This window comes from Euprymna scolopes, chromosome 9 (genome assembly GCF_053919585.1).
Source record: "Euprymna scolopes isolate OS-2025 chromosome 9, ASM5391958v1, whole genome shotgun sequence".
NCBI classification, from domain to species: Eukaryota; Metazoa; Mollusca; class Cephalopoda; order Sepiida; family Sepiolidae; genus Euprymna; species Euprymna scolopes.
The window spans coordinates 32,813,023-32,827,136 of NC_136490.1; the positions used below are offsets into that span (position 1 = coordinate 32,813,023).

A 14,114-nucleotide genomic window follows, 5' to 3' on the forward strand; every position below is an offset into this window, starting at 1 on the left:
CATGGTTGTTCGACTTAAGTTGTCTTCCTTTTTTTAAACCTGGTGGATCTAGAAACTCATTGACTTATAAACTTGGATTGTTTTTTTTTTTATTAAAAAAAAAACAAACAAAAAACCCAAAAACTACTTGATTAATTTACGTAATTTTTTAAATACAACATTTTCGTTTCGTGATGGGCACATACATCGTAAAGATTTTTCTGTTTTTTAATTTTTTTTTTTATTAGGCTGAATTCTAGACAACAACCAAAAATACTTTTTTAATGGCAAAAAAGATTAACAATGAAGTTTTAATGAAAATGACAAACAGATATAGAAGAATAGAGCGAGGAGGGGAAGGCAAAGAAGAAATATGAGATGTAAAACTACAACAATGGGATTTTATGATAATAGATGTTTTTGTAAGTTCTGAAGGTTTTTGAAAATAACATGATAGTTAAATTATTTTCATTATTTGTTTAATATTTAACACAATATTATAATGTGGAAATACAAAACATCACAGCAAACAATTGTCACAGGAAATACCTCACCAAAAAAATTTGACAATTATATTTAACTAGCATGCGTGCCCGGCGTTGCCCGGGTGTTTGGGGGTGTATGCTGAGCAAAAAAAAAAAAAAAAAAAAAAAAAAAAAAAAAAAGTCAATTTTTTTAACTTTGACCCCTTTTATGGCCCCTTAAAATTTGTTTTTGGGCTCAAATCAAGTTATTAAGTTAGATCCATGTCCAAGGAACCTATATCTAAAATTTCAAGTGTTTATACCCCAAATTGTCGGAGGAGTTTGGTAGAGTTCTCAAAGGTCAAATCGTTGAACTTTGACTCCTTAACAGCCACATTTCTGTCCGAAAACCGATCATATAGATTTTCCCAAATCTCAGTACCCTGTACATCAAATTTCGAGTTTGTAGACTGAAAATTGACAGAGTTATTGCGTAGGGAAATGTAGATAAACACAGACAGACAGACAGACACTCACTTTTATAGATATATAGATTGAACAGAGCAAGCCAAAACTGGCAGATAATATTTGAATTATCTCCCTTGTAGAAATAGCTCAATCTGAGACAGGATGCTGACAATAATATAATAATAAGTAGAATAGCAAATGTTCGCTCTACAGAATTCTCATTCAACAGCAAATCCCCATTATAAGGATTATAGAAAATTGTAACAATCTTGTACGAAAGTGATTTATTAATTTGGTTACAAGTGTTGTAATGATTAATAGCAATATGTTTATTGGAAGGATAAAAACACAAACACTTTCATAATCATGCTAATAGTAATAATAATACTAACACAATGAAAAATCAGCTTTAACATATCAGATAAATAATATTATTAAAGTTATAAAAAGGAGCATGGGACATTTAGTTGAAATGTTGTTTTAAGCAATATTACATTAGTCATATCATTTTAATATAAACACTAGAATATAGAATATAGTATCTATCATAATTTGGAGTATGATAAATATTAGCACAGTTGTTTGAACTAGTAGTTTAAAAGTGGGTGTTAGTGCCTTCAGGAAGGTCCTATGAACTAGCAGAGAGTGTGATATGATTTGGAGGGAACATAATAATTTCAAGTTATCAACTTCAGTGCTTCTTCGCTGTTAGAGCAACATCTAAACATTGAAACATTGAATTTCGAGTAAAACCAATGGTATCTACTTAATTGTTATGTTGCAGTTATGAACATATCCCAAAATTGTAAAAAACAGTTAGGTAGAAAATTATTAATGAAAACAAATTTTTGAAGACAATAATTGAAAACAGAGTTTTACTTAAGAGACCAGAGAGGTCGAATCATAGCAAGGAAGCTAATTTTTTTTTTCTGAAAATTAGGCAAATTTAACAAAACTCAATTGTCACTAAGGTCTTTCAAAACTGTTTTTATTAATAAATATTTTTCTAACCTCATCGTTTTTTGTAATTTTGGGATATGTTCATTACTGTGACATAATGATTAAGTAAATATAATTGGTTTTACTTTAAATTCAATATTTGGATTTTTGATCTAATAACAAAGAAGCAACTCTTAGTCTCTTGGCTAGGAACAAAGTGTAGTATCTGTTCTGATGCTACACTCCATCTTTTTGTCCTCGGTCAGTGGAGGAGAAATCCTTCCTGACCGAGACAATTTTCATTTTTATTTCTATCCAGAATGCCCTTTTTTGGGGAGCTGGATATTCCCCACATTAAAAAACCAACCTTGTGTCTAACTTTGCCCTCGTGAGGAGGCAAGTCAATAGGAAGAAAGAAGCATCTCAACATCTTACTTTATTATCAAGTTCAAGGTAGGTGTTTTTATTATTTTTCTAAACTATGTTTTAGTTGGTTAAAATTTGAACCGTGTCATCTGTTGATACTATTTTTATCTTGTAAATTTAATTCTTGCCCAGGATTCCTTCTTTATTAAAAAAGAAAAATCAAAGAAAATCTGTATGCTGCACTATTTTTTATAAAGAAAACCATTTTTAAGCAATCGATGGAAATTTGTAGACATTACAAAAATCTTGCAAGTTTAAATTACTGTTGAGTTATCTCACTTTCTTTTTTGAAAATTTTCAAAATGGGGACACAAGACGGGCCACTTAGATACTCAAAAAATTTTACTTATTAAAAAATAAAAACCACTAGATCAATTTCAGTGGTTTTTCGAATATGATATGTTTGTTTTTGCCACTGGTTCGTACATTATACAGATTCTTCTTTCTTTCTTTATTTATTCTTAATATTGGGAAATTCTGGACAAAAACCATAAATTTAGATTATAAAATACTATTATAATTTATATAAAAGATGGGTTCGTACTTAGGAATTAAATTTTTGTTTTTTTAGCAATTTTATGAAAAAGAAAATGAATTCAGGTCATTTTCAATTACTACTTTTACAGCACGATCATGGGAACAAACAAATATCCACTTCATTATTCTATTATCTTTGTAAAATAAACACTTTATAGACAATGTAACTGTAAGATTGTCTGCTTCTTTGCTGGTCCTCCAACTGAAAGGAGTTTCAGCAGAAATGAAGAAATCAAAAACACAAGAGGTTTTAGATATTATTTTGTTATTGGAATCCTTTGAGATGAGCAATTAGCTTACTTATTTATTTGCGGACTGTTATCCTCGTCTTTATAGTTATTGTTTCACCACATTTCGGCAAACTCATCCTTTCATTCTCTTCAAGTGATTAACCGCGATGGGACAGAAATGCTGAGTCTCCTAACTGTATCCTCAGTAATACTACTGAGGATACAGTTACAGGACTCAGTATTTCTATCCTGTCATGGTTAATCACCTGGAGAAGGCCACCAAAGGATGAGTTGGCCAAAACATGGTGAAACAAATTTACTTTATAACTTACAATTTATTAAACGTAAATTGTCAACATTCCTTTTAGTACAACCCATTTATTATACAATTAACTCCCCAAGCCACAAACTATGGAAGCAAAAGGCAAGATGTTTACTATCCTCAATCTTTTCTCAAGAGGAGGAAGCACATCTGCAATTGTTTGATACATTCCTGAATCAGCATCCTTGAAAATGAAAAATGTTCAATTTAAATTTTAGTCTCAACCTTGCAATAATCAAAACAACTGCAGTCAGACTCCAAACAACGCTTACTCACAACCCTGAACTGTCTACACCAAGGAGAATAGAAAGTAGACTTGGGTTTACTTCCAGCGACTTCGTAATTTTTGCTTCCTTTATTTTGTTTTAGTCCTCACATCCCATGAGTTATATTTCTGACAAAAGAGAAAAAATTGCTGATTTTTTGGGTCTAACACTTATCATTGGTTAGTTTTTAACCTTGCAGTAATTTTTGTTTATTTTTAGCTTCAAGTGGGTTTACGCTTTGTCTGGAGTGATCTAGCCTATACAGAATAATCATGTTGACACATCAGTTCTCATTAGATCACAAAAGTTAAGTGTCATTGAGTCTGGTCAGTGTTAAAATGGCTGACCATTTGGTAATACCAGGTGCTGTATGTGTTCTGAAGCTTGGAGAGGTATGGGCACCACCAGGCTATTCTTGTCCAAGACACATTACATGAAAATAATGCATCGTTCCCACGACTCAGGTGGGTTAATAGACTCATCCATCATCCACCTGCTTGCTATTTCCGATTACCTCAGGGTAATATTGTAACATAACTGATATTTCTAATCTATGTAGCACCAGATGTTGAACAATTTAGAGGGATTTCGGTTATACCAGCTATAAAGTATATATCCATTTTATAATAAAAGCATAATATTAATTGAAAATTGAATTCGTTCATTCTTAATAAAAATAAATTATTTTATTGGTATTATCTCATAATTGTGTTTTAAATGTGGTAATCAACAATCTTCAATTTTATTTAAATTTTTTTGAGAAATTACCAAAGCCTACAGTGACCACTATTTTGAATTCTTTCAATTAATTAAACTAATCTGGGAACACTTACAGACACGTTATATAAATAAGTCTTGAATAAATATTTACTTATTTTTTTAGGTTCTTATCCAGAATTCAACCTAATTAAAAAAAAGAAAAATACATAAAAGTTTTTATGATCAAACGAAAATGTCATATTCCAAATATTATGTAAATTGAAATAATTTTTTTTTATATATAGAAAATCATGTTTTTATGATTTTTTAGTGATTATAATAGTAAATTGTAGCCGTTACAAGGCTGATTTTCATCTTGATATTTGGAATTGATTTGTCCCCCATTTATTTATAGAATATGGCAGATGAAAACACAATGTCTTACTTAGTCAAAACATTTGATTTTCTTAGTTTAAAAAATATACTTGATCGATTTAGATTTTTGGAATATGTTCTGTGACGTATGCATACTTCATAATGATTTTTTTGTATTTTTATTTTTTTTTAATTAGGTTGAATTCTGGACTTGCACCCTTTTTAATATAAAAATAAAAAATTGAGACTATTTTAAATAAGGCAGGTCACAAGTTTATAGAAAAACTGTTCTGATGTGTGGATTCTAAAAGATACAAAAATGTATGCATAGTTTTTCAAGGGTGTTCATTTTTTTAGTACTTAAACTAAATTTTCAAATTATCTTTTTGAGCATTTTTGTTTTTTAAAGATTTTAATTAAAATTTAATTTTTTTTTTTACTATCATTCAAAATTCATCAGTATTTAAACTAAATTTTAAAAATCATCTTTTTGAACATTTTTGTTTTAAATATTTAAATTTAACCTGAATTTATTTTTTACTATTTAAAATTCCTAGTTTAAACAAAGAGTTTTCAATCAATTCTAGTTATTAAGATGAATATCATTTTCATAACCACTGAAATCAAATATTTAAAAAAAAAAATATTGAATAATTAAAAGTTTTGGGAATTTTCTAAAGAAAAAATGTTATTTGCACTATTTATATAAAGAGAAGTGTCCTTATTTCATTTTTATTGTAGAATTGCAACATTTCAGCCATTCTTTCGTTTCCAGGATCCTTTCAAAATTGGTAACACTCTGAGAATAGAAAATCTGATAATTTTTGTAATTTCTCATCCAAAATAGCTGATAACTGTGATGTCAATCATCTGCTACTTTAAAAAGTTATATTTCGTCGTTTCAGATTTATTTATAAAAAACAATTTAGTCTTAGAAAATATTTCATTCTTTTCCAATTTTAGTGTTAAAATAATATCAGTTTTTTTTTGTTTTTTTTTTTATAAATGGACCTGAAATATAATGAAATATGACCCTTTAAAGTAGCAGACGACTAATTGATATGACAGTCATCCATTTTGGATGAAAAATTACAGAATTACTAAAAATCTTTCTATATTAATTAAATATGAATCTTTTTTTTTTTTCTTTTCTTTAAATGAGTGTTCCAAGTTCAGACAAATAAAAAGATCCAAAGGATAGAACAATTTAAATATGAATACACAAGACAAGAAATGAACTTTGGACACTGTTCCAAAATATAGGAACTGCAAATCTCTAAGTGTTAATAAACAGTAATAACATCAACAGAAGTGTTTTCCTTCTATTTAGCTCTGTGTAAGTAATGGGGAAGTGATTTTATCTTGAAGACATGAAGAGGAATATTTTTTCGTTTTGAATTTAATTATTTAACATTAAAATTACAAGTACAAAATATGGCCGATGAAAACCTTAGAAAAATCGATTTTTTGTTAGTATGATATAATAATTTAGTATGATATAATAATCAACTCATGAAATAGTAGCAATATGCTATATATTTATACAAAACTTCCTCACAGAAAAAGGACAGATATATAAGGTTAGATTTTCAAGACAATTTTATATTTTATTTTACCTCTTGCCATTTTTTTTTCAGTCTGTTAGCCAATAAGAAAAAAAAAAGGGATTTTAAAAAATTATCAAAATATCAAAAATTTGATAGGCAAAGATGGCCATCACTGGCAACAAAAAGCCTTTGTCAAAAATGACTAACAAACAGAAATATATGTGAACACACACATACACACAGAGGCACTGAGGAATCTACAAAGCCTGCAGGTCTTTAGCAGATAATGAATAAGGAGTTGACAACATTTTTTTCAATTCCCCACTGGCATAGAGTCTCACGGTTTCATCTCCGCCACCCACACAAATCCCATTGATGAACACTCGAGGCACCTGAAATGATTAAAAAAAGAAAAGCAAATGTTATAAGTTTTTATTAAGACTGTTCAAAATGATGAAGAGACGTATTAGATTTTTTTCAAATAAATAAAACGTGCATAAAAAAAAAGTAAAATGTTTATCTATTTTTGTAATATATAAAAAGCGAATCTGTTCCTTGAATCTTTGTGGTCCAAAATTTTCTTCCTACAAAATCAATATTTGATTCTGATATACCACTTTTTTTTTCTTTTGTGGTACATTGGTCCAGGTTCTTAATAGTAAAAAACAATGTACAGCAAGGGAGTGTGACAGAAAAATGTTAAAACTGCATTTAAATTTCTGCATGTTGGTATGCTGAATACAGCATAATCACATTGACATACTAGTTCTCATTATATCACCTAAGTAAAGCAACGGTTGAGCCTGATCAGTACCAACTGGGTGACCAATTTGGGAATTCCAGGCACTGTATGTAGGAGAATATCGAAATCTCCCTGCAAGAGTTGCAAAAACCTGACATCGTTATCCTCCCTACTGGGAATATAAATGCGACGGGGGACCACTTGTGAATTTCATACTCCCATGTAGCTTCCTCATTTGGAGGAAGCTGTTTAAACTCGCATAGGGTTAGTGCCGTTTCCATTTTCCATTCCAAGTTGGTACGCTCAAGACAGCTGAGAGCAGGAAGGGAATTTCAAAGGCAACCATTTCAATGAAAGAAGCTATCAGAATAAAAAATATTTTGGTATCCAGGGACTTAAAGAGTAAAGGAGCAGGATTTTGCTTTTAGTCAGGTGGGTTAACACTGAGATGATACAAGTGCTGCAAGTTTGTCAGTGAACATTCGGTAGAAGTAATTTCATTCACTCCAAACAAATTACAACTCATCCGCAAAGGCGTTATTATTATAGAGGTCAGATTTATAGAGTCAAAAGTAGCCCGAGTAGTAAGAAGAGAAATGTTTGTTCACATTGCATTTAAAAAAAAAAAATCAATGTGTTAGTACATATGGGGAGAACAGTAAAATAATTTCACATGTAAAACAAGCACAGCGATGCAGAACCGTGGTAATGCGACAGAGGTTGGAGCTTGGTAGACAGTGTGGAATCTGTTAGGTATTTTTGCAATTTTGATTAGAATAAATATTTTATTGATAGCAAATAAAAAGATTCAATGTTGAAACAAGAAATACAATAAATCATTTATATATTTCTCTTTAATTTGTGTAAAATTTATTACTACTACTACTACTACTACTACTACTACTACTACTAGGGGGACCTGTGGAATTCCACAACAGCATCTTTCATATCTAATATATTGCTACTAGGCAATTCCGTGGACGTTCAGCATGAATGGAGACCTTGCAATATTATTGTACCTATTTACTATGCCTCCCCACGGGACATAGACACCAGGGTCGTTTTTTAACGTGCAATATTATTGTAGCTCTTTTATTAAAACTGTAAAAGTATTTATCTAAGTGGTTAGTGCTTCTGCCCATCAACCACTACTACACAATCTATCAAAGAGAAATGATTTAATAATTGAGAAGACATTTCCATGCTTTTTTTTATAAACTTCAAAAATTAAGGTGCAAGATTTAATTTGAAATTCATCAATTTTCAAAGTGCACTTTTATAAACTTTATAAACTTTACAAAGTAAAACAAAAAATTTAATTTAAATTTAATCTAAAAATTACCTTGGATTTATTTTATGTTATTATATGCACTTTAAAAAATTTAACTTCTCTATTATTTAGCATTTTCAACTAATTTTTTTTTTTTTTCATATGTAAAATATAGAAAGCTTTAGGTTATAGATTGAATTAATCATACATAATATTAATAAATATACAATTCAACTATTGACAAAATATTAGTTAAATTTAAAATTTCATGAAAATCTTCTCTTGTTGGATATGGAGCCATGGTGATGCCGATAAAAGCAGAGGCACGCACGCACGCACACACACAAGATGGATATTTGATCTACATTCTTGTGAACCATAAAAAAAATGACCGGAATTTTAATTATCACAAAAACAAAGAAATGTTTACATTCCAGAGTGGGAGGTTATGAATTGTGAAAGGCAAAATAAAAAAAGAATGTAATATTTTAATATTTACATTCCCAGGAATGCCGGTTGATATTTATATAAGATAGAACATACACAACCAAAGAAGAGAGCCATTGAGGATGGTTGACATTTTCTCAGCCATTGTGCCACACACAAACCAACCCTACAACTAACATCTCTCTTTGTCGATGGGCAAAAGCTTAATTGAAAATAAAATAAAACTTGTGTTGATAAATTTGTCTCTGTGTTTATTTTGAGAATAACAACAGAAGAATTGTCAGGTATATATATATATATATATATATATATATATATATATATATATATATATAGATATATAATTTTAGCAAGCATTTGAAAAGTGTAAGGTGGAAAATTATATATACATTCAACAACAACAACCTTCAAAACGAAAAAGCTATCATTAAAAAGTTTCATCAAATGTTCTGCTGGTTTGGAAGACTGAGGGTAGGCTCAAAGCATCTCCTTAATAAATAAGTCAATTCAAGATAATAAACAGTGTTGCCTGTCATTATGGAAAAATCTTGAGGAAAATTCACTTTACTCATCTCCATGGCAATCGGTTGATATACGAATCTCTAAAAAATTGATCATTGCTTGTCTTCTGCTTCTTGGTGTTGCTACATCTTGGGTTTGATGCTAATATGAACTTTCCCTTTCCCCATCATGACCATGGAAAATGTTAAGGAATAAGTCATCAAAGAAAAATGATATGAAGGTGACAATGGAGGATTCATTAAATCTACTGAAGTTGCTAGACCGAATGGTACTGACAGTTGTTTGTTAGTTTCTAGGTGATCAACTCAAAGTTGCTGAGAAAACGGGTGGATGTAGTCGGTTTTATTGATCAGAGGATGATTACAAAGAGAAATACCAGACATTTAGGATTTTCGGTCAAAACTAGATATATTTAGGAAACAAGTTAATTGGACAGACTAGATCGAGGTAGCCCTTAGGAATGAATGTAGAAGGCTTGAGACAAAATAAACAAGCAGACTAGTTTAAATAAGCCATACAACAAATTTAGTCTTAAGCTGAGATTCTGTATTTGAAAGACTGGAACCTACACGTGGATGCTATAGGCGAGGCCTCAATGATACACATATACGCCCATTACCAATAAGTAAATTACACAATGTATATATCTGCATTACTTTTGCTTTGAACATAATTTGTAAATCAATGCATGCACCTTGGTGATCAGTAATACAAAAAACAACACAGAACAAGATAAAGGTAAAAAGAAGCCATGGCACAAGAGTCGAGGATAGAGGGGCTGATGAGTAGCAGTATGGTTTTACAGGTACTTATAAAGTTGTCAATGTGGCATGAATAGAATTGCAAAGTCAACAATGTGTAAACATTGACGTACAAAATCAAAATGCATAAACACGTTTGTATGCATATCGTCTGTGCATACATTATTCTTAATAAAAATAAATAATCATATTTTTGACCAATTAGAAAAACTTTCTGAATTTATTTGAAATATTTTTTTTTCTGGGAGCTACTCAACCCCTTTAAAAGCCAGATTTTTCTTCAATAAATCCATTTGACCTGAATCTACAGATCTGTGCCATCTGAAGGCTCATCTCTGCAACAGTTCCTTCCATTCATGCACACAAACATTAATGAACACAATGACACACAACAAACTCATTGACGTTATCGTCTGGCAATCTATATAAACTCTATTCATTGAAATATTTCCAATCCTTCGACTGAAATAATTTACTAATACAAAAACAAAAGAATTGTGACTCTTAAAAACAACTTTCAATGAATTAGAATTTACTTTGAGAAGTTTTGAATACGATTTTCCTGAAACTCATGGCTCTTAATTGATCCAGACTTCTAATGTCTCAGCTGTTGGTTTTACAAGAACTCTACAATTATTCAAGAACATTCTATGTTTTCCTATTGCTGTTAACCTTCCATTTTAAACATATATAAAATATTTCTTTTGTAAATATATGCCTTCTTGACTCATTATTTTGTTTTGTTTACCGTATGACAATGTCTCTCGTTTTTCTCCCATTTGATTACAAACGCTGAAAACTTTTTCACTGAAAATATTTCTCTGGCTCATTCCCAAAGTAAAACCCAAAAATCTGTTATGAACACATCTTTAAAAGACTAATTACTTCCTCCCCATAACTGGTAACCTAAATCCCATAGAACAAAGCTGTTGAGGAAATCCCACTTTGCAAAGGCCTATCATTTTATTCATTTCCACAGTGATCAGTTGGAATAAAAAATCTGTTCAGAAGACCAACATATTTTGACCACTTGCGGTTCTCTGCTGATGCTGTTCCCATGTCCAGGGTTTGTTGCCAATTCCCTTACTGACGAGGACGCAAAAGCATCGGCATATTAGCAATTTGTCGTTTGCAAAGAGAAATACTATTAGACCATCAAGTAATTTGGTATCATCTCTTTTGAGGGCAACTATAATTAATAGATATTTGATATTTTTTACACACACACACACACACACACACACACACTACAACAGAGTAAATGTTGTACACCCACCTGTCTAAATTGATCAATAAGTGACAGTCTTACTTTTTGTTTTATTAATGGTCGACAAACTATTGTTTCAGAAAAAAAAAAAGTAACACCTGGTTGTCTATATTTACTTACCTCTGCATGAAGGCGTTTTAAAATGAGATTTTATTCAAATTTAAGCAATGCTCACACCGAGGGGGGGATGTACTTATTCATTTCACACGATCACGTAATTTCCTACTGATTGAACGTTTGATAATCTTACCGTTCAAACAATAGACTTTACTACATGCCACAAGGAATGATGAAGACAAAACACAAATGGATTCTACTCCTAAAAAGGTGTTATATCACCAAAAATTCCATTATAAACATCTTTTTAATCCTGAGTTGTAATGCTGTTCCAAAATTACATATTTAAGAAAAAAAAATACTATTTCTTTTTTATTTAATAATCTATTTGAGTGACTTTTCTTTTTTTTTTTTTTTTTCCTTAAAATTGTTCCTATTTATTTTACTCCTTACAAGAGTGAAGTCTTTAATGTGGGAAAAATCCACCTCTCAAAACGGGGCACTCTTGATTGGAATAAAATTTAAATTGCTACAGTCCAGGAGGCCTGAGCTGATATGACGAAAAGAAAAGCAAACGAAAAGAAAAACAACAAATAGAAAAAAAGAGGAAAAAGGAAATGAGGAAAAGAAAGAGGAAAAAAGAAAAGGAAAAGGAAATGAGGAAAAGAAAGAAGAAAAAGGAAATGAGAAAAAGAAAGAAGAAAAAGGAAATGAGGAAAAGAAAGAGGAAAAAGAAAAAAGATAAAAAGAAAAAGGAAAACAGAAAAAGGAAGAAAGAAAAAGGAAAGAGAAAAACAAAAAGAGAGAAAGAGTTTTAGGAATGTGCTCATATCTTAATTTAGCTCTGCCAGGACAGTTTTGGAAAGACCAAAGAGGTGCAATTGGTAAGAATAGACTTAATGATTGAAATTCCCATGAAGAAAATAGATCATTTTAAGATCATTTCTCAAGCAACTGATGACTAATTTTGTGTTCATTTGGTACGAAGTTTTAGATGATTGAAATTTAATCCTTTAACAAAAACAATTTCTTTCAATTGTTATCAAGGATATGAAGTTCAGCTTTGAAAATAAAAAAATATGGATCGACTGTTTGTTTGATTGGTTTACGACATATCAACCCCTTACAAGTCATTTAAAGGTAAAACATTAGCTATAATGTGATGAATGGAAGTTAAATGTTAATCTTTCAGAGGAACCTCTTAACTAGATTGTTATGACTTTGTTGCTCTTAAAAATCTAAATATTTTATTTGGGTCAACCTGGACTGCATTCAAGAAAGACTCAAATGCTGTCTTTGCACTACACAGAGATGTAGGAAAGGGCACCACATACACTTGATATAATGCTGACTGTTTAACAAGGAAGCATCTAGTACCATGTTTTTATTTAGTCTTTGGTACAACTTGAATGAGGCTTTCAGCCCATGAGTGAAAGCTTGTGATGAGACCGTGTGTCCCCCCCCCCACTCGACAACTCACCAACCCCAACATTCAGTGCCATGGATTTTTCTTTCATATTCTCTCATTCTGGTTCTGGCTGTGTCGTCGGTTGCCGAGAGAGCACACATGGGTTCACAAGTATAAAAATGAAATTCAACTCTAAAGAAAAACACAAACTCCGATGCTTTCTGTATGTATTCATTGGACTGTATATGTGTGTGACACCTGCGACCCTCTACATCTACTGTGTCCATCTGTTGATTAATTCATTTCTTCATCTGTTCTGACCCACAATCTATCTCCAACTCTCAACTGACTCCTAAAACCTCTGGTAAATCCTAAATATATATTTACTAGCAAGACCCGCTAACCAGCACTGCCCAGTGGAAGCATGACCCCCCCCCCCGTCCCCACACACACCGTGAAAAATTAAAGTACGGTTAGTGCTGTTGCCCAACCTCCAATGTCATGTTAAAATCGGCTTTTGGAATGGACACTCCCAACCTCCCCATGTTAAGAACGAATTCAGAATAGATACCTCCAAGCTTCCTACTTGTATCTGCCAAATATAACTGAGATTTTCTTAATTAACATAGTCAAAAACCTAGAAAGTCGTCATTTTAAAGAAACATGTGGAGGTCGAGCTAAGGTAAAAATTTACCTATAAAAAAAAATGTAAACAAAGGTAATGTATGTGTAGTGTTGATAAGGAGTCCGGAAAAGAAAAGTAAACAAAATACTGCACATATATAACAAATAAGTGGTCTCGTAGACAAAGTAATTTAGTTTAAAACCTACTTGTATAAAATATTGGGGCGTCAACTTAATTTTAAACGGTTATCTATATATCTATAAAAGTGAACGTGTGTGTGCGTGTGTCTGCGTACATTTCCCTACGCAATAACTGTCAATTTTTAGTCTACAGACTCGAAATTTAATATACAGGGTACTGAGATTTGGGAAAATCGATGTGATCGGGTTTCGGACAAAAATTTCGCCGTTAAGGGGTCAAATTTCAACGATTTGACCTTTGAGAACTCTACCAAACTCCTCCAACAATTTTGGGTCTAAACACTTGAGATTTTAGATATAGGTTCCTTGGAGATGGATTTAACTTAACTTGATTTGAGCCCAAAACAATAAATATTAAGGGGTCATAATAAGGGTCAAAGTTAAAAAAAATTACCGTTTTTTTTTTTTTTTTTTTTTTTTTTTTTTTTTTTTTTTGCTCAGCAGCAACACCGGGTACCCATTGCTTATTGAGTTATAAAAACAAAATGCGGATAAGATAAGTAACATGATTGAAATTTAGCTAATCGTAGGAAAATATGTAAGTAATTCAAATCGACCACATT

The 14,114-nt window shown here is 31.2% G+C and overlaps 1 protein-coding gene across 1 annotated transcript in view; it reads right to left on the reverse strand.

Moving 5' to 3' along the window:
- Positions 1 to 6,086: 6,086 nt before the first annotated feature.
- Positions 6,087 to 14,114, reverse strand: part of LOC145284480 (uncharacterized) — a 43,744-nt gene continuing 35,716 nt past the window's right edge. The window contains exon 2 of the mRNA XM_080133339.1: positions 6,087 to 6,644. Within this exon, the coding sequence (XP_079989465.1) occupies positions 6,510 to 6,644 (135 nt within the window). The 3' untranslated portion in view covers positions 6,087 to 6,509. The remainder of the gene's footprint in view (positions 6,645 to 14,114) is intronic.